This window comes from Notothenia rossii, assembly GCF_949606895.1.
Source record: "Notothenia rossii genome assembly, chromosome: 11".
Classification (NCBI taxonomy): domain Eukaryota; kingdom Metazoa; phylum Chordata; class Actinopteri; order Perciformes; family Nototheniidae; genus Notothenia; species Notothenia rossii.
The window spans coordinates 57,275,259-57,296,124 of record NC_136910.1 but is presented as its reverse complement, the minus strand read 5'-3'; the positions used below and the strand labels follow the sequence as shown (position 1 = coordinate 57,296,124).

Genomic DNA, 20,866 nt, shown 5'->3' with positions numbered 1-20,866 from the left:
AAAACGTTGCCTTTTTTGTCCAATCATTTGTTCTCTGTTGAGTCATTCATACAGAAATATAGAAACATACCCGGTACAATGTTCTAACAAAGGTTTAAAGCCCACATATTATCCAGTATATTATAATAAGAGACTGAGAATACTAACAAGTATTCATATTCGAAAGAATGAAACAGGTGGGAGAAGTACTCAGATCTTGTTCTTGAGTAAAAGTAGAAGTACTCAGATCTTGTACTTGAGTAAAAGTAGAAGTACTCAGATCTTGTACTTTAGTAAAAGTAGAAGTACTCAGATCTTGTTCTTGAGTAAAAGTAGAAGTACTCAGATCTTGTACTTGAGTAAAAGTAGAAGTACTCAGATCTTGTACTTGAGTAAAAGTAGAAGTACTCAGATCTTGTTCTTGAGTAAAAGTAGAAGTACTCAGATCTTGTACTTGAGTAAAAGTAGAAGTACTCAGATCTTGTACTTTAGTAAAAGTAGAAGTACTCAGATCTTGTTCTTGAGTAAAAGTAGAAGTACTCAGATCTTGTACTTGTGTAAAAGTAGAAGTACTCAGATCTTGTTCTTGAGTAAAAGTACTCAGATCTTGTTCTTGAGTAAAAGTAGAAGTACTCAGATCTTGCTCTTGAGTAAAAGTAGAAGTACCAGAGTGTAGGAATACTCTGTTACAGTAAAAGTACTGCATTCAAAATTTTCCTCAAGTAAAAGTAGAAAAGTATTCTCATCAAAATATAGTGAAAGACAGTAAAAGTAGTCATTGTGCAGATTGGTCCATTTCAGAATAATAGATATGATATGTTTTATAATGATTGATCATGAAAGTGTTCTCAAAGCTGGTAAAGGTGCAGCTAGTTTGAATGTAACTGATCATTGGGAGTAGGCAGTGATGAGGATTATCTAATGAATTAGCCATGGGTGGAGCTATCATTTTTGTACGTGTCCTCATAGACAAACAAAAGATGCTGTGAAAGCCAGTCTGTTTATATGTATACGTATTTACCTACCACAATATGTGAATATAAGCTCAGTGGAATATTCACTTTGATTAAAATGTTATAGGCCAGAGAATACACTTGATTTTATGGTGGTGACTCCGGGCCAGAGGTGGGAAGTAGTGGAGTACAAATACTTTGTTACTGTACTTAAATACATGTTATCAGTACTTTACTCCACTACTTATTTTTCTGACGACTTTTGACTTTGACTTCTTACATTTTGAACATAAATACCTGTACTTTCTACTTCTTACATGTTGAACACAAATACCTGTACTTTCTACTTCTCACATGTTGAACTCAAATACCTGTACTTTCTACTTCTTACATGTTGAACACAAATACCTGTACTTTCTACTTCTTACATGTTGAACATAAATACCTGTACTTTCTACTTCTTACATTTTGAACACAAATACCTGTACTTTCTACTTCTCACATGTTGAACCCAAATACCTGTACTTTCTACTTTAGAAAGTAACTGTACTGGTTACTTTAGTTTGAATCTGTGTTTGGTGGCGTGATCATTATTATTTAGAGTAATTCATTAGCTAACAATGACATTATTGTTCTATTAATATAAAGGGAGGTGAGGTACTCTTTAAAACAGCTGCTAGTTATGGGTACTTTTTACTGAAGTACATTTCAAAGCCTCTTTACTTTGACTTGAGTAAAAAAGTTTAGTAAGTACTTCTACTTTCACCAGAGTATTTTTAAACACGAGTATCTGTACTTCTACTTGAGGAAAGGATGTGTGTACTTTTGCCATCTCTGCTCAGGGCTAATGTGACAACTAGACTTTCACTAAGCTCTCTAAAGCCTTTCTGTATCACAACACCATCTTGTCTTATCTCTGAATCTCATTTTGTCCATTGTGTGCCAGCTGAGAGCCACACAGCCGGAAATACAACCTGAAACACAGGGACATGACCCACTCCAGAACTGACCTAAATGAGGAGGATTTTATATGTGATATTACTTTTGAAACACATCATTTTTGAGTAGAAAATAAACAAACGTAAAATATGAAAGGTGACCGTGAAGGATAAACATCTGTAGACTGTCTGACAATAAACACAATGAAGGCAGATACACAGACAGCATCTTTTGTCGGTGTATAATGACCTATACACACCTTGTTTTTATTATATTTTTCATGTATTCTTTGTTTTATTATTTCTATGTTTCATGTTTAGATGCTGTCGTGTAATTCCCTTGCTGTCTTTGTATGTGTATGTTAAAGCACTTTGTAATTATGTCTGAAAGGTGCTGTATATTAAATAAAGTGTATCGTTATTAGTATTTTAGTAAAATCGTGTCTTACCTGTTAAACATGAGGGCAGAGAGGAGGAAGACAGCTCTGTTGTTGTGTTTCTCCTGAAGCTAACAAACCGCCTCTACACACCGGACAACTGCTGAATAAAAACCCGGTAAAGGTGAAGTATGGAGGTCAGTTGTTCACGGTGTCTTTCTGAGAATCGGTACCGTCCTTCGTTATTTCCTGACAGCTGTTAATTTCAAATAAAAGACGTTAATGTTGGACCGTTGAGCTAGCTAGCATCCGCCATGTTTGTTTCTGTAGCTGTCAAACCTCGTGCTGCATTCAGGGCTCTTCGGAAAACACAGTTTCACATTAATGGGACAGATGTTGATTTTGTTTCCCGGTAAATTCTCCCATAACTTCTAAAATAAATTCATCAGAGGTGGGAGTTAGTAAATAGGTTTAGGAAAATAAAGGATAGGGAATATACATGTTAATATTCAGTTATGTATTCTGTAGGTCAATTTGACTGAAACAGTGCCAAAGGGTGCAACATGTGAACATATTACAATACATTCAAATAAAACCGTCATTGAAAATGAAATGTTATGTTGGTCAATATTGTTTTCTGTTTTCTATTTATTCTATTGTCCCCTTTGGTACCAGTGGAGGTACACGTTTCTTACCGGCAGAAGTACTTTCTGCAGTAGTTTCCATCTTAGTATGTACGTTGGCATCAGGTTAGCTCTTAATTAAACCAAAATGCAATCATTCTAACCTTCCTAATATGTTAGGGAACTCGTATGTTATTTACAGGAACAGCTTTATGGGGTTTAGCAAAGCATTTGACCTGGGAATTTAAAATGGACGTTTTAAAGTGCTCACCTTAATTCAAACAAATGAAACAGTAAATCTAATTGTTCTCCTGATCTGTGAAACTACTGGGTTTAGTCTCCACTCTTCTTAGCTTTTAAAAATATATTTTCTGCGCTCTGGAGACAGATGTATTTTAGTACACCTTTTTATTTAATATTTATATATTAAATGTATTTATTTATTACATTAATTGGACAATGAACTGGAATCAAACAGCTAAAAAAGTGTCCTTACAACAGGGTCATTCTCACACATCTGGTCTCGTGTGAGCTATGGCGCCACCTAAAGGCTAGACTGTACACTTACAATTTACAGCATATCCTAAAATATTGAGGTAAAGATAATACATATGCCTATAATATCCTTATTCATATTCCATTTAGCATTGCTGTTATAGATTTAGTACAAAAAAGTCAACATGAGTCAAAGTTGTGCAATTAGAACGAAAGTTTGATTTTATTTGTTATCATTCAAAACAATTGTATTACAGTTTTGGAAGGAAGACTCAGAGACTCAGCAGAGTGAGAGTGGATTGGTTAGTCTTTATGACATCACTAAACGAAGACAAATCGTACGACACTACAAACCAAAGTCCATCAAAGAGGCACACACTTTTACCATTTACTACATCCAGATAACAAAAGCCCACAGATCAAGGACCAGCTAACACACCCTTTCACAGATCTATGTCCAGTCAAGTTTTCTAGCTACACATTTCTTCAGCTGTAGTTCAATCAGGAGAGACTTTGTTTTGATTTGTATTTATTGCAGAGATTAATGTAATAGTGTTTGGCTATTATTAGCCCCCATCCTGCTGAAATATATTTGGGGAAGGGGAAACCGAGCATGATGTGAGGAAGAGGGACGAAGGGTTTTGTCGGAGAACCGGAAAGGGAGGTGCAAGAGGGTGGCGTCGAGTCAACAGCTGTGAGGGGGGGAGAGAGCAGATTTAAAGATGTGACGATGCGCTCTGATTGGCTTGTGGAAACAGAGACGAAGGTGATAGGTTTAGCTGGGGAGTGAGCGCCCATAATCGCTGATGGGAGGGGTGAGATAGCTTAATTAAAGGTCGCCTATTATCCTGTCTTTCATCAATATATCACAGGTCTCAGATATATACAGAGCCTGTCTCTGATTGGCTGAAACCCGAAGCAGATCATTGCAGCATTACCCATAATCCCCTCTGTTTCAGCCCTGTTTCCAAAGTGCTGATTCTCTGTCTGTTACTTTAGATGAAAATAAGGAGCCCCTCCCCACGCCCCTCTGAGAGACATTTGGTTACAAAGAACTCAATGGTGCTCTAGGAGGAGATTCAGGTGATAAGGGGGGGGGGGGGGGGTTACCTTGGTTGCTGATTGGCTAATGGTTACACAAGACAACACATCGTTATGTCATCACAAAGTGGCCAAAATCTGATCAGCTCATTTTCAGACAGGTTTTTATAGAAATGGATCAAAAAGAGAGAGAATCTTTGTTCCTTAAACTTTCAGAGTCTCTTTCCACACAGGGGACACATGTTGATGTAGAAGAGACATGAAGAAGAGGGGACACATGTTGATGTAGAAGAGACATGAAGAAGAGGGGACACATGTTGATGTAGAAGAGACATGAAGAAGAGGGGACACATGTTGATGTAGAAGAGACATGAAGAAGAGGGGACACATGTTGATGTAGAAGAGACATGGAGAAGAGGGGACACATGTTGATGTAGAAGAGACATGAAGAAGAGGGGACACATGTTGATGTAAAAGAGACATGAAGAAGAGGGGACACATGTTGATGTAGAAGAGACATGGAGAAGAGGGGACACATGTTGATGTAGAAGAGAGATGGAGAAGAGGGGACACATGTTGATGTAGAAGAGACATGGAGAAGAGGGGACACATGTTGATGTAGAAGAGACATGGAGAAGAGGGGACACATGTTGATGTAGAAGAGACATGAAGAAGAGGGGACACATGTTGATGTAGAAGAGACATGAGGAAGAGGATTTTGAATATTAGTTGACCTTTAAGTCCCTCAGTTTTTCCTGGACGAGCTCACAGACTGTAATTTCTGTCTCAGGCTCTCCTCCCAGTCTTTGCACCAGTCTGCGCTCCGCTCCAGGTTCTGGTACCGGGTCGGCAGCCCGTCCAACGCCAGCACTGCCTCCGGGAGGTCAAAGGTCAGACCGGCCTTCTGCACGGCTGCCTGGAACTTGGCTGGAGATGCTGTGGCGATGTAACACCTGTGAAAAGAGTTCAGTCATTTTTTAGGAAACCAGATCAGACCTTTCCTACAGGACAGCCTCACCAAGCTGCTGTGTGTGTGTGTGTGTGTGTGTGTGTGTGTGTGTGTGTGTGTGTGTGTGTGTGTGTGTGTGTGTGTGTGTGTGTGTGTGTGTGTGTGTGTGTGTGTGTGTGTGTGTGTGTGTGTGTGTGCGTGTGTGTGAACAGATGAACACACCTGTTAATGGTGGGTTTGTGGGGACAGTGGTAGTGATGCCACACAGCCACAGCAGAGTGAGGACAGAGGACATACTGGTTCTCCTCCCAGCACCTCCTCATGGTCTCCAGGATGCCTTCATCACTCACTGATCCAGTGGATAACACCTGGGACAGCTGGAAGAGAAACAGATCTGTTAGAACAATCTCACTCGTCCCCGAACAATCTCACTCGTCCCCGACTTGAGCTTCAACATGTCATGTACAAAATACTGACTTTTTTCACAAAATGTTGGCTTTTTTCTCAAAATCTCAAAATTCTGACTTTTTCTACAAATTCTGACTTTTTCTCAAAACTCTTTTGTCCAAAAATCTCAAAACTCTGACTTTTTCCCCGAAATCTCAAAACTCTGACTTTTTTCTGAAAATATTGACTTTTTTTTTTCAGATTCTCAAAATTCTGTCGTTTTACTCAAAATGTCAAAATTCGGACTTTTTCTCTAAATTCCGTATTTTTTCTCAAAATCCTTTCTTTTTTCTCAACATCTAAAAATGCTCTATTTTTTCTCAAAATCTCAAAATTCTATATTTTTTCTCGAAATCTCAAAATTCTATATTTTTTCTCAAAATCCTGACTTTTTAGTCAAAATCTCAAAATTCTGACTTTTTCTAAATATCCTGACTTTTTACTCAAAATCTCAAACAGTGTCCTTCACATGCTGATATCCAAGAGAGGGAGTTCCACAGTCCCAAGATGGAGGAATAGAAAGCAGTGTTCAATGTTTACTTCAGATTAGCTCCACGTCAGAAATGAGCATGCTTGTCATATGTCTCTCTCCATAGAGGCTGAATCATCATGTTAATCACATAGCTATCATATGCCTCAAACAGTCCTGATGCTCTTCTAGGTAATCACACATCCTGTCATGTTCACAGCTACAGTTGATACCTGTGATATCATGTTACTCTCAGATTGGAAGAGGACATTCAGGATTTTCCCAACCAGATCAAACACAACACAGAAGTGGCGTCTCAAAGTGTAGTAAGAGTTACGATACGATAATACTTGAATGGTCAGATCAAGTCTGAAATGCTCCTTGCATCCAGCAGCTCCATGTGTAACATCAACAGACACATATCAAGACTCAACACATGAAAAACAAACATTTGACATAACATCACAATCAGTGAGAGCTGCTCAAAGGGCCTTGAGCGTGCATTTGATCTGGACTCAGCTCTGTGAGTTGAATGACTGGTACCAGTTTGCGCTGGTTTTCTGGCAGAGAGTGTTTGTGTGATTGTTGAAACTCCTCCATCATCTTCTTCACTGAAGCTCCGTCTCTGCCCAGCAGCAGCCAGAACACCCGCTCCATGTTGTACGGGTCCTACAGGACGAACAAGCAGTGGATGTCCATTTTACTTTCATCATGGGGGACATTTCATTTACTTCTAAGTCAATGTGAGTTAACATGGATCAAGATGTTTTCTGGGGACTTCACTGATGAGCAGGTCTTCCTACAAGCTGAGTGAGGTGGGAAGTAGTGGAGTACAAATACTTTGTTACTGTACTCAAGTACATGTTTCTGGTATCAGTACTTTACTCCACTACTTATTTTTCTGATGACTTTCTACTTTCTACTTCTTACATGTTGAACTCAAATACCTGTACTTTCTACTTCTTACATGTTGAACTCAAATACCTGTACTTTCTACTTCTTACATGTTGAACCCAAATACCTGTACTTTCTACTTCTTACATGTTGAACTCAAATACCTGTACTTTCTACTTCTTACATGTTGAACTCAAATACCTGTACTTTCTACTTCTTACATGTTGAACTCAAATACCTGTACTTTCTACTTCTTACATGTTGAACACAAATACCTGTACTTTCTACTTCTTACATGTTGAACACAAACACCTGTACTTTCTACTTCTTACATGTTGAACACAAATACCTGTACTTTCTACTTCTTACATGTTGAACACAAACACCTGTACTTTCTACTTCTCACATGTTGAACCCAAATACCTGTACTTTCTACTTCTTACATTTTGAACACAAATACCTGTACTTTCTACTTCTCACATGTTGAACACAAATACCTGTACTTTCTACTTCTTACATGTTGAACACAAATACCTGTACTTTCTACTTCTTACATGTTGAACACAAATACCTGTACTTTCTACTTCTCTCATTTTGAACACAAATACCTGTACTTTCTACTTCTTACATGTTGAACACTAATACCTGTACTTTCTACTTCTTACATGTTGAACCCAAATACCTGTACTTTCTACTTCTTACATGTTGAACTCAAATACCTGTACTTTCTACTTCTTACATGTTGAACTCAAATACCTGTACTTTCTACTTCTCACATGTTGAACTCAAATACCTGTACTTTCTACTTCTCACATGTTGAACTCAAATACCTGTACTTTCTACTTCTTACATGTTGAACTCAAATACCTGTACTTTCTACTTCTTACATGTTGAACTCAAATACCTGTACTTTCTACTTCTTACATGTTGAACTCAAATACCTGTACTTTCTACTTCTTACATGTTGAACTCAAATACCTGTACTTTCTACTTCTTACATGTTGAACCCAAATACCTGTACTTTCTACTTCTTACATGTTGAACACAAATACCTGTACTTTCTACTTCTCTCATTTTCCAAACAGGCTGGTTCCTTTAGTCTGAATGTGTGTTTGGTGGCGTGATCATTATTATTTAGAGTCATTGCGTGCCTATTGATTTGAACACGATCCGTGTATCCATCATTTCCTGGTCTTCTCTAAAGAAGAGGGACCAATCAAAACGTTGTCATGTTGCCGTTGGTCACCATGGAAACATTCATTAGCTAACAATGACATTATTGTTCTATTAATATAAAGGGAGGTCAGGTACTCTTTAAAACAGCTGCTAGTTATGGGTACTTTTTACTGAAGTACATTTCAAAGCCTCTTTACTTTTATTTGAGTAAAGAAGTTTAGTCAGTACTTCTACTTTCACCAGAGTATTTTTAAACACGAGTATCTGTACTTCTACTTGAGTAAAGGATGTGTGTACTGTTGCCTCTCTGCTGACAGTATTACCTGGATGTCGATAGCGGGGGCTAATGTTTGTTTGACATTATCCGCCATGGAGAAGTCCCCCTCGGTTACCGTCCTGTGAACGATGTCGTTAGAGTTCACCATGGCCACCAGTTTCAGAGGCAATCCCATCTGCTTCACGATGTATCCAGCTGAGACAAAACAAACACAGACAGACACGCATGTTGGGAACAAATACAAATCTTTGCTGCTAAAATGATGATGATGATATGATAATCTTGTTGCCAGCTCATAGTTGTTGATTACCCCAACGTTGTATGACTGAAATGTATAGTAAGGCTCCCCGGCAGCACATAGAAACCACCGGATGCTAACCTGCATATGTTGGGCAATATGCACAATTAGCATAAGTTGCGTTAATTGAAATGAATAGCATTCTAGCCTAATTAAACAATAGTGAAAGAGTGGCTTGGCCGATTTGGAGGGATGTATGGGGGTTATTGAGGATGTTGAGTCCATGTATGATATTTTCAGGATCAACAATGGCAGTTTTAACATAAAATGGCAATATCTGTACTCTCTGTTGACTGATTTAGTTTAATTTTGGATCGATTTGGAGGATTTAGGGGACTCTGGATCATTTGGATAAAACAGATTGTCTATTTATTTGAAAAATAAATATTATCCTGTTCATCTGGTGCTCTCTATATCCAATGGTTGCAACACTACTCAGTACTCATGGTAGTCAAAATCAGCCCACCGAGAGTACACCTTTTTGATCAGGTTACTTTTATATTTTGATACTCAGACTAGGTTACTGTTTCCTTTTTTCGACATGTAACTAATTATTGTAACAGAGGACATTTTTAAAGTAACCTTCCCAACCCAACTATCAAGCCTGATTATTAAACTCAGCTTAAGTTGAGTACTAGTTAGTCAAGCGCTGGATTGTTGACTGAAGTCATCGTCTAACCCAGTTCCCCACCAGCTGCAGTGATACGATACGATATACTTTATTGTCCCGGTAAGGACATTTGTTCTGCAGTTCCACGTACATGTACATATACAAACATAATAAACATTCAAATACATTCACATATCATCAGTCATACACCGTTCGAACAAACACAATACACAGACGCACATATTGCACAACCCTCATGGCCAACATTTAAATAGTATATTTCATTACATGTGAATGTTAAGAAGCTTAATGGACACAGGTAGGAATGAGTGCTTGTAGCGGTTCAGCCTGAACCCTGAATCTCCTACCAGACGGGAGGAGCTGGAATTCTGGGTGGAGTATGTGGGATCAGTGTTGCACGGTGCACCGATACTAGAAAAGTATCGCGATACCCTGCCGTTAAAACCGCTACGATTATTTCATTAGTATCGGTACTTTAAGAATGACATGTTTTAATAAGAGCCGTATTTCCTGTGTGTGTTCAGCGCTCTGCTTCCACTCCCTGCCGGCCCCCTCTTCTCTCACGCACGCTCTCATATCATTACATGTCACTTGTTAGACATTTTATCCAAAGCGACTTACATACTCAATACTGTGGACAATCCCCACAGGAGCACTTTGGGGTGAAGTGTCTCAGGGACACAACGACATGCTGACTGCAGTGGGGTTTGAACCTGTGCCCCCCTGATCCCAACACCAACGCACTGACCCAATGCGCCACACGCCTCCTATCATGTGACGAAGTGAGAAGCGTGGCTGCACGTGCGATTGCTATTGCGGATGCGCCTCGGCTTGTAGACAAAAAAGACGCAAGAAGCGACATTTTGAAGTATTTTGGTCGAATCTCCGACAGCGAGGGCAAGCCTACGGACACCTCGAGGCCCGTCTGTGATAGATGTTTCAGATCCCTGCAAACCAAGGGATCCAACACATCAAACTTTGCAAGTTGTTTGAGACGATGCTGCTATTTTAGTACCTACAGATTCTTGTCATTTTATCTCGAATGCCATTGTTTTGTTATTGTTCAAAGGTTTGTGTTATGACTGACAGGTTTGAAATAAAGCACAATAATGACATTTAAGACGGTTTCGAAATCGCAATTCTTGACTTGGTATCGAAACTAAAATGTTGGTATCGTGACAACACTAGGTGGGACACCATGTTTTGTGCCTGTCTAATAATGGACTGCTCATATATGTTTTGGAGAGATGGATGTGTTTTGAGTTTTGACCCCCATCATTGTCATAGGAGTCTGTACCCAGTGTTCGAAATTGGGGGGAGCCAGGGGGAGTTTGGCTCCCCTAAAGAGGGGGGAGCTCCCCTGAAGGCCGACTTTGAGATAAATAGGGGGAGCCCAAAAAAATGGTGCATATTTACACACAGATTAGAAATGTTGAGTTTCTGTAAATAACAGTTCTTGAAATAAATAATAGTCACTGTTCATTACAGTTTCTGAATATTTGTTTTATATTTGTGAATATTTCTGGGTGTTGCCATCTGTACGTGGCGGTGCTGCATTCTTTAAGCTACTTACGTTGCTATGGTTACGGCGGCGATGCCGGCGCGGTATTTGAAATGTTCATATTGATTTATTTTTTACTCTGGCTTTGTAAAAACAAATATGGCGAAACGAAAACAGCCAAGCCTCGCAGCTTTTGGATTCACAAGCAAAGAAGCGAAGGTGTCTGAAAATGACAACGTGAACGGAACAACTTTTAGTTGGCCGGCTGTAAGCGGCGTTAGGGTCGAGTTTGACAGCTCCACACCGAGGGAGAGGCCTGCCGATGCGGAGCCTGAAGAGAGGCTTCAACAACGGCCACAGCTGCTGGCGCCACCAGCGCTAGCGAACCTGACGATGCCCATGACCTGCCTTTTAACTAGAAACAGAAAAGATGGAGTGAGTGGAATGAAAGGTATCCATGGCTTTTCATACAATTAAAATAAATGTGGATGTGAGATTTGCAAAGAGGCAAAATGTTTATTGATCTCCCTGCCGCTCGCAGATAATGGATTCAGGGAAAATCAGCAGTGATCAACAGAATAACCTGCGGAAAAAGATTTATAAGCACCATAAGAGCCAGGCACACCAAAAAGCGATCGAGGTTTTGGAGATGAGAAAAAAAGATGTCCTACCAAACAAGGCTATTGGCAATCAATGTTGATCTAATGCAGGAAACATCTTTCAGTCAACAGAGCGTGCGTGTGACATATTTAGTAGCAGGACTTGCACTGAAAAATAGGGCTCCCCCGAAAGCAAATGGCTAATTCGAACACAGTCTGTACCAGTGACTCACCTGCGATGTTGCCCGCCCCCCCAGTAGGAACCACCACCTCCAGTTCAGGCAGATCTCCCTCCGCCTGCTTCACCCCGCTGAGCTGCAGGTAGGCGTAGATAAAGTGAGCGAGCTGAACCATGACTCTGGACCAGTTCACAGAGTTCAGGCTCATGAGGCCGTGAGCTCGGACCAAGTCCTGGTCGGCAAAAAGGCGACGCAGAGGCTGGTCGATGTCGTCTGAGCTGCCGTCAGCTGCAGGGAAACAACACGGGTTCAAGATTCAAGGCTTTTATTGTCATGTGTACAGAGATACAGTGGAGATACCTCCATGAAAATCTGAGGTCACAGACTCCGCCCACAGTGCAACACAATGAAATGTTAAAGCGTTAAAGTAGTGCAAGTAAATACAAATAAAATAGAATAGAAATAGTGCAAGGGGAGTCTAATTGGAATATGATATATTAGATAAGTCATTTGTAAGTTGCAAACAGATGAATGTTATTGATGTTCTTTTCTTTCAAAAGTCCAGGTGTTTAAGGCGCATTTCCACGACAGCGCGGTTTAAGCACGGCCCGTTTTTGGTTGCGTTTCCACTTGGCGTAGCTCCGGCTAGCGGGTACTTTTTCAGTTTTCTGGCTCTCCAAAATCCAGGTTCTTTCCGGGTCAACAACCGGGCTGAGTATGCTAAACTATAGAATCGCTGGCAACTACAAAAAAATGAACTTATTGACCGTGATTTAATTGTAATACACGTTTCTAAATGATGCCGAAGTAACCACATACTGATACCGGTTAGTAAAAACCATGAATTAATGCTTTGACAAGTCTGCAGACAGACGGCAGGCGAAACACCTTTTAAAATGCGTGTTTTCTGAATGGAGCTTGGCTAAGCTAACGCAGTATATGCTCCGACCGTCCACACTCACAACAACGGCCTACAGACATAAATAAACCATCGACTGTATTCTCCATGACACAGACAGTCTGTGGTTTGGACTTGTTTAACTTTTGTCTAGTTTCTGAACAGATATGAGGAGCTGTGAGCTCTGAGGGCTAACAGCTAACGGCTGATGTTGGTTTGGTGTTTCTCATTGAAGATGACGTCACGGCTCCGCCTACACTGCGTTACTATAGTTACTGCCCCAGCTACTAAACTGTAATGGAGACGCAGCATAAAGTGAGCCTGGCCTAACGAGGCCTAACTATACCGTGCGAGGCCCTGCAGTGGAAATGTGCCATAACAGTCTTATGGCCTGTGGAATGAAACTGTCCCTTCAACCATTTTAATGTAAATACTGCTATATTTTATTATACTAAGTTATTCTAGTTTTCCTAAAATAGTTTTCTATCTGTTTTTAACTTTTGTTTTTATTTTTATGTATGCACCACAACACCAAGTCAAATTCCTCGTATGTGTTAAACGACCTGGTGATAAACCTGTTTCTGATTCTGATGTTTGCAGCTCTGTTGAAATGGAAAAGGTTTTCAATGTTTTGGTTTAATTTGACAACTTGTGTGATTCCCTGTGTCACTTTTTAAAGGCGTGACCAGTGTAGAAGGAATGAAAACCAATGTCCCTTTTGTGACCAACCTTTTACTGTTTCCTAGTCGCTCCCACAGAGGGACATATAGATACAGAAACAAATGATATAACCGATTCTTTAAATTTAAAAAAGGAAACAGCATAGGGAGTCCCTCGCTGAAGCTTGGTAACAATCGTCATCTTTTTTAACTTAATTGACATTGAGTCCTCCTAATCATCTTCCAATACATCAAGGTGTGCATATATGTACAATCATATTTTAGGTGAAGGATATAACCAGATCAGCAGCTCTGAGATCAGTATGTCATGTAGGAAGATATCGCACTTATTGCACGTCACTTTGGATAAAAGCGTCAGCTAAATGCAATGTAATTGAAAGATAATAAAAATGCCACCACACCCCTTTACCGGCAGTGGCTCAGTCAGTAGGGGCTTGGACTGTGAGCCGCAGGGTCGCCGGTTCAAGTCCCCGACCAGACCGAAAATATGGAGTGTGGACTGCTACTTGGAGAGGTCCCAGTTCACCTCCTGCCCTGCCGTGGTGCCCTTGAGCAAGGCCCCGGACACCCCCCTTCCCCCCCCTCTCCCATTGCTCCCCGGGCGCTGTACAATAGCTGCCCACTGTTCCTAGTGCTAGACTTCTGGTACTAGGATGGGTTAAAAGCAGAGAACACATGTCACTGTGTGCTGTGTGCTCTGCATGTGTGACCATTAAAGAGGGTTTCATCCCTCCCAATATTTATTTATATTTTATTTATTTACCTGCAAACACGTGCACGTTGTCCTCCAGGCAGGTGATCATGTGTTTTTCCTGGACTGGAGTGATGCGTCCTCGAGGAAAAACCACCAGAATGTCCAGTCCTCTGAGACCCTTCGCACTTTGGATGGCCGACCCCCCCGTGTCTCCTGATGTTCCTGGAGAGGGAAACCATCAGCTGGTTTTAGGGTGATATGGTTAAAATCACTCTAGTCCAGGGGTGCCCATTACGTCACACTACCACACGCCACAATACCTTTGCGATTGACCGGTCGATCGCAAAGGTAGTGTGGGTGGATCACATGGCATTGAAAAAAATATATATAAAAAAAAATGTTTTAATTTTTTTTAAAGTTAGCCTATCATCCATCCTTACTATGGCATTTGCCACTTGATTGACGTACAGGTAAGCCAGTCTTGAATTGTTTTGTGCCATACGGGTTCATGCAGTTATGAGGCCCCCCCCCCCCCCCCCCCCCCCTCGCGCTCGCGACACAGATTGGGCAGGGGCGGCCCTGTAGGTAGATCTTTTGGGCTTGGTCATTTTAAAAGTAGCTCCCAAGCTGAAAAAGTGTGGGCACCGCTGCTCTAGTCCTACTACGTTGATCATTACCTCTGCAACTGTAAGTCATTGCTGTTTCTTCTCTAACATAAAAAATGAGATATTATGCAACAGAATGGTGAAAGTGTCACAAATTGCAAGTAAATGAAAACGCAAATAAACGACATACGTGTTAAATGTATGAGGGTAGAAGTATAACGTATCAGCCAACAGAAGTACTCATTAAGTATGTCCAAATAATACTTGAGTAAATGTACTTAGTGACTATACACACACACACACACACACACACACACACACACACACACACACACACACACACACACACACACACACACACACACACACACACACACACACACACACACACACACACACACACACACACACACACACACACACACGTTTCAATCAATCAAAGTGTATTTATACAGCCCAATATCACACATTTTACATTTGTCTCATGGGACGTTACAGTTTGTACAGAATATGGATATTGTGACATCACACATTGAGGTTTTGGATCGGAAATAATGTGACAAATAATTGTATTTATATCCTCGCCCAAAAATGTTATTCCGTACATTTATCATCTATGATTAGTGCGTCCTCTGGGGAGCATGAATGTGATGATAATCAAAGTGTAATTATCACTATGATTAAAACGAATCAAAGTCTACTCGGCTCTAACTCACCAAACATATTTTGTGTCAGATATTCCCCTTAATGTTCACCCCTTCATGTTGTAGACCAGATAAAGCAGGTTCCTTAGTGATCACATGACAGCTGTGAGGTCTTACCCACAATGACTGTAGCTCTGCGATTCTGTTTCTGCAGGAAGTAGTCGAGGAAGCGCACGGTGCAGGTCATCGCCAGGTCCTTAAAGGCTAAGGTTTCTCCGTGGAAAAGCTCCAGGACCGACAGGCCGTCCTTCAGCCGGGCGACAGTCACCACCTCGGGCACTGAGAATCCACTCAGAGCCTCATTAACTAACCCTGAGGAGAGAGCAAGTGTTAGTCTGTGGATTTCAGCAGAGGGCAAAAGTACACACATCCTTTACTCAAGTAGAAGTACTGATACTGGTGTTTAAAAATACTCTAGTGAAAGTAGAAGTACTGACTAAACTTCTTTACTCAAGTCAAAGTAAAGAGGCTTTGAAATGTACTTAAGTAAAAAGTACCCATAACTACCATCTGTTTTAAAGAGTACCTGACCTACTGAGTAGTAAAGTACAAATACTTTGTTACTGTACTTAAGTACATTTTTCTGGTATCAGTACTTTACTCCACTACTTATTTTTCTGACAACTTTTTACTATGACTTCTTTCATTTTGAACTCAAATACCTGTACTTTCTACTTCTCACATGTTGAACTCAAATACCTGTACTTTCTACTTCTTACATGTTGAACTCAAATACCTGTACTTTCTACTTCTCACATGTTGAACTCAAATACCTGTACTTTCTACTTCTTACATGTTGAACTCAAATACCTGTACTTTCTACTTCTCACATGTTGAACTCAAATACCTGTACTTTCTACTTCTTACATGTTGAACTCAAATACCTGTACTTTCTACTTCTTACATGTTGAACCCAAATACCTGTACTTTCTACTTCTTACATGTTGAACTCAAATACCTGTACTTTCTACTTCTTACATGTTGAACTCAAATACCTGTACTTTCTACTTCTTACATGTTGAACACAAATACCTGTACTTTCTACTTCTTACATGTTGAACTCAAATACCTGTACTTTCTACTTCTCACATGTTGAACTCAAATACCTGTACTTTCTACTTCTCTCATTTTCCAAACAGGCTGGTTCCTTTAGTCTGAATGTGTGTTTGGTGGCGTGATCATTATTATTTAGAGTCATTGCGTGCCTATTGATTTGAACACGATCCGTGTATCCATAATTTCCTGGTCTTCTCTAAAGAAGAGGGACCAATGGAAACGTTGCCATGTTGCCGTTGGTCACCATGGAAACATTCATTAGCTAACAATGACATTATTGTTCTATTAATATAAAGGGAGGTCAGGTACTCTTTAAAACAGCTGCTAGTTATGGGTACTTTTTACTGAAGTACATTTCAAAGCCTCTTTACTTTTACTTGAGTAAAGAAGTTTAGTCAGTACTTCTACTTTCACCAGAGTATTTTTAAACACGAGTATCTGTACTTCTACTTGAGTAAAGGATGTGTGTACTTTTGCCTTCTCTGATCAGATGAGGTGTTTTGTGGAACTGAGATCTTACCCTCCAGGTCCTCTCTGGGGATCAGATGGGGGGGGATGAACAGAGAGGCCACCTCCACCACCAGGTCAGTGTAGCTCAGCCCCCCCCAGCTCCTCAGGGTCTCGGGGCTCAGCACAGGAACACTTTCAGGCATGAACATCCCTCCGTCTGGAGCAAAACCGGAGAAAAGCACCTGCTGGAAGTCCCATCCATGGACCCCACCCCGAGTACTGCAGAACTGCATCGCTCACACCTGGGGTTTCAGGGGGAAATAAATACTCTCAGTTATTTCAGACATGCTAAGGAAGCATTCATTTATTTGTTTACTGACAGAGAAGCTTCTCTTGGTAACTGGACTTAAAATCCCACTGTACATTTTATATCCAATGTAGTAATCCATTCCTTGCACAATTAATGTGGGAATTAATATAAGGAGCCATTTTATGGGTGTTGTTGGTGTCTCAGTTTACTTTATTTATATGTATAGTGCAATATTATTTTTGAACACTTGGTGGCGGGGTTTAGCTGCACCGGGTGTATAAAAGGGGTCACAGGTGACAGGAGAGGACGAGGACACCTATTCCACCAGCCCGGCAGATGCTCATACCACAACCCTTTGACACAGTATAATTAAACCTTGTTATGTAAAGCTAAATAAACATCATTCTAAACTGCAGCAAAAGACCGGAAATCATCTGTTTGTGTCTGTGTCTGGATCACTCTAAACCACATTATGTCAAAATCAAGGCCCGGGGGCCAAATCAGGCCCGTGGTGGATTTAATTTCGGCCCGCAGGATCATTTCTAATTTCTATGAATCATGAAAGTGCTAGATTGTATTAAAACACCATACAAAGCATGCACTACTCACCACTCTGAAATACAAATACAAACACTCGATGGCCGTCTACACTTCACACACTGAGGCTGATCAACCTTTTCACAAGCTGCGACGGTCCCACAGGAGATAAAACGTGAACTTTGGAACCACCTATGAAGCTAATTATAAATGAAGCTTACGTATGATTCACTATATCAATGATTTACACGTCCATGATTTGTATCACTCATTTTGCAAACAGAGTTAATTAAATGAGCACAAATGACAACTGAAATGAGGAGAATTTATGTATGACTTATGAAGAACAAACCACTCGTTTATTAAGACTGCCACTGTTTCACTTTATGATGCAATTTCCCTCTTTTGTGTGTATGAGTTGTGGTGCTGTGTGGTGAGTGTTATTTTAACCTATCCGCCAGTGCCAAAGCCCCCGTAGATTTAATGGACAATAAAGTATTCTGAATCTGAATAATGTGTTTAACTCAAGGATGTTTAAAGTTAACTTCAGATTTGTCCATCAATATAGTACTTCATTGTGACGCTGATCTCTTTAACAAGGCCTATATGCCTTACACTAATGCAACCATTATCTCATTTTTATCTATTTCATTTAAATAATGCCTATTCTGGAAAACCCTCCAAATATTTTTGCACATTTGTACAAAAGCTTCCTCTCATCCACTTTAACAATACTGCACATTTTCTATTATTCTGAGTACTTTGCAATAGTAAACTGCACGTAGTTTTTGATTATATCAAGATTTTAAGTAAAAGAAAATCTATTTCTTAACATATAATAGTTTTTATTTGAATGTTGTGTTGATTGGTCAAATGCTGCTAACTCCGCCCCTTTCACGTGAACGCGCTCACAGGCCAGTCTGAACTAGACCCTGTTGACTCACCGAGGGGTATAGCGGGACCGCGGATCGTTAGGGTTGTTTTTGCCGGATAACAGGCAGATATCCCGGGTATGTTGAGCCGCATACAGGCCTCTGGTCAGGTGGAGCAGCTGGTTGAACTAGGACCCGAGCAAACTATCTGTAGGAGGGTTTAATAACTCTCCTCTAGTTGGTTTCAAACACAACTGTTTGTTGCTGATCCTGCACGCGAACGTGTAACGGACACGTCGTGACGTAGTCCGTCGATACCACGTGACTGGGTCAGATCCGTTGGCCCACAGTTTTTGAATTTCCTTTATTAAAGAATATATACATATATATATGTACATCAAACAGTGTAAACACACACAATATTGACATAAGGGGTACACAGGAAAATAAAGAAAATAATACTACATAAAGAAAAAAGTGATAAAACAAAAGGTAAAGTAAAATATTGATTAGATACACAATAAAACACTAAAAGGTCTTGTAACTAATTCCCCATCACTAGCAATGGTATGACTTGCTTGAAGTGAATATATCTGCACTTTCCTTGTTGTAAAAGTTTGAATCGTTATGGTTTTTGCACTTTTTGTAAGTCGCTTTGGATAAAAGCATCAGCAAAATAAAAATGTAATGTAAATATAATGTTATCAAATACACATTTGGTTTCGATTGCCCTCTTATTTGTACTATTTTGTAATAGTGGTGCCATATCGTAAGTAAAAATTTACAAAATGTGGTTTAGAGACACTCCTTTTCTTCTGGTGAATGTGACATTTTCCCAAATGTATAAAGAAACAAACAATATTTGTATTAAACCCTTTACCTTTAAAGTAAAACAAAACTGTCTTGATCCTGAAGTATAGTTTATTCTTTAATAAGTAATTTAAGAGTAAACAATAACTGGTATTAAAATGCATCCATTAGTAGGCCTATTGTTAATATTGACACGTGTGCTTCTAAGTCACATGTGTCAAACTCAAGGCCCGGGGGCCAAATCAGGCCCGTGGTGGATTTAATTTCGGCCCGCAGGATAATTTCTAATTCCTATTAGATCTGGCCCACCGGTATATTGAACGCACACCTTCACTCAATCCTGAGGGTCTCCTCAGCTCAGAGCCTGAGCCCAAACATTGATGACCTTGCACCCAAGATGAGATGCCAAGTATCTGAGCTAGCATCACAGAGCAGCTCACTGAGTTTAATGGATGTTTCCTTCTGCACTTTCTCTCTCACGACAACAGGGCATGTGTGGTTTCTCTTTGAGGGAAATAGTTTTGTTGAAGCTGTTGTTTGGCCTGTGGAAAAATGTAATCATAAGAAATGACTCTGGAAAAGCTGCAGATAGAGCCATAGGAAATGAATGAACTGATTATTTAATGTTTAATGTTGTTTTTATAGGCAATCATTTAAGCTTTGTTAGTTCCAGGTTTAATATGTGCAATAAGTTCATTTCAATAATTTCTGCAATAAACATTGAACCAGTCCGGCCCTCGACTATACCTATTTTTTTATTTTGGCCCACTGTGTATTTGAGTTTGACCCCCCTGGTCCAAGTTATATTATAACGTAGTACTTTTTTAACTCATTCAAGATATGCAACACTAAGCTGTCTGTGGCTCTTTCCTGCTGTAACGCTGCACATTTCCCCTCTGTGGGACTAATAAAGGTATTCTGATTCTGAAGTGATCTCTCAGTACTGGAGGGCTGAAGAATAAAACACATGTTTTCATTCATCAGAGCAGGAAATGTACCGGTGAGTGAAAATACAATGAGTTTGCTGTTAATATGTCAAAATACAGCCTCTCTGCACAATACAGAGGCGCAGGGATGAGTCCTACACCTGGGAATGAGTTCGCATTTTAGAAAATGTGTTTAATACTGTGGTGGAAAAATCCCTAATGAATCACCTTCCTGTAAGAAATGAACAATCCAGTTTATTGCCAGGTACGTTTACACATTCAACGGATTTAAAAATAAATATATAAGGATTTTAGGAAACAATTTAGCATTAAAACAGGATGCTAAAAACAAGGATTTACACCACATTTTAATTTAACTATATAAATAACCTTAAAAGAAGAAAAGCTATTTCTCTGCCAAGTTATTGCAGTTTAGGCAGGAATGTTTCCCCGTATCTGTTCGTGTGAGATTATGCAATGTCTTTAGTGTCTGTTGAT

The 20,866-nt window shown here is 40.0% G+C and overlaps 1 protein-coding gene across 2 annotated transcripts; it reads right to left on the bottom strand.

Moving 5' to 3' along the window:
- Nucleotides 1–3,561: 3,561 nt before the first annotated feature.
- thnsl2 (threonine synthase-like 2) lies at nucleotides 3,562–18,967 on the bottom strand. Of its 2 annotated transcripts, XM_079657356.1 has the most exons (11): nucleotides 18,705–18,967; nucleotides 17,833–17,960; nucleotides 16,984–17,215; nucleotides 15,525–15,719; nucleotides 14,168–14,320; nucleotides 11,881–12,114; nucleotides 8,665–8,813; nucleotides 6,815–6,940; nucleotides 5,578–5,732; nucleotides 5,141–5,359; nucleotides 3,562–4,057 (listed from the first exon to the last, which is right to left on the bottom strand). In XM_079657356.1, the coding sequence occupies exons 3-10, from the start codon at nucleotides 17,204–17,206 to the stop codon at nucleotides 5,152–5,154; spliced, it is 1,443 nt and encodes a 480-aa protein (XP_079513482.1). In that variant the 5' UTR covers nucleotides 17,207–17,215; nucleotides 17,833–17,960; nucleotides 18,705–18,967; the 3' UTR covers nucleotides 3,562–4,057; nucleotides 5,141–5,151. The 2 variants fall into 2 exon arrangements, with proteins under 2 accessions (XP_079513482.1, XP_079513483.1); XM_079657357.1 differs by lacking the exon at nucleotides 17,833–17,960.
- Nucleotides 18,968–20,866: the final 1,899 nt, after the last annotated feature.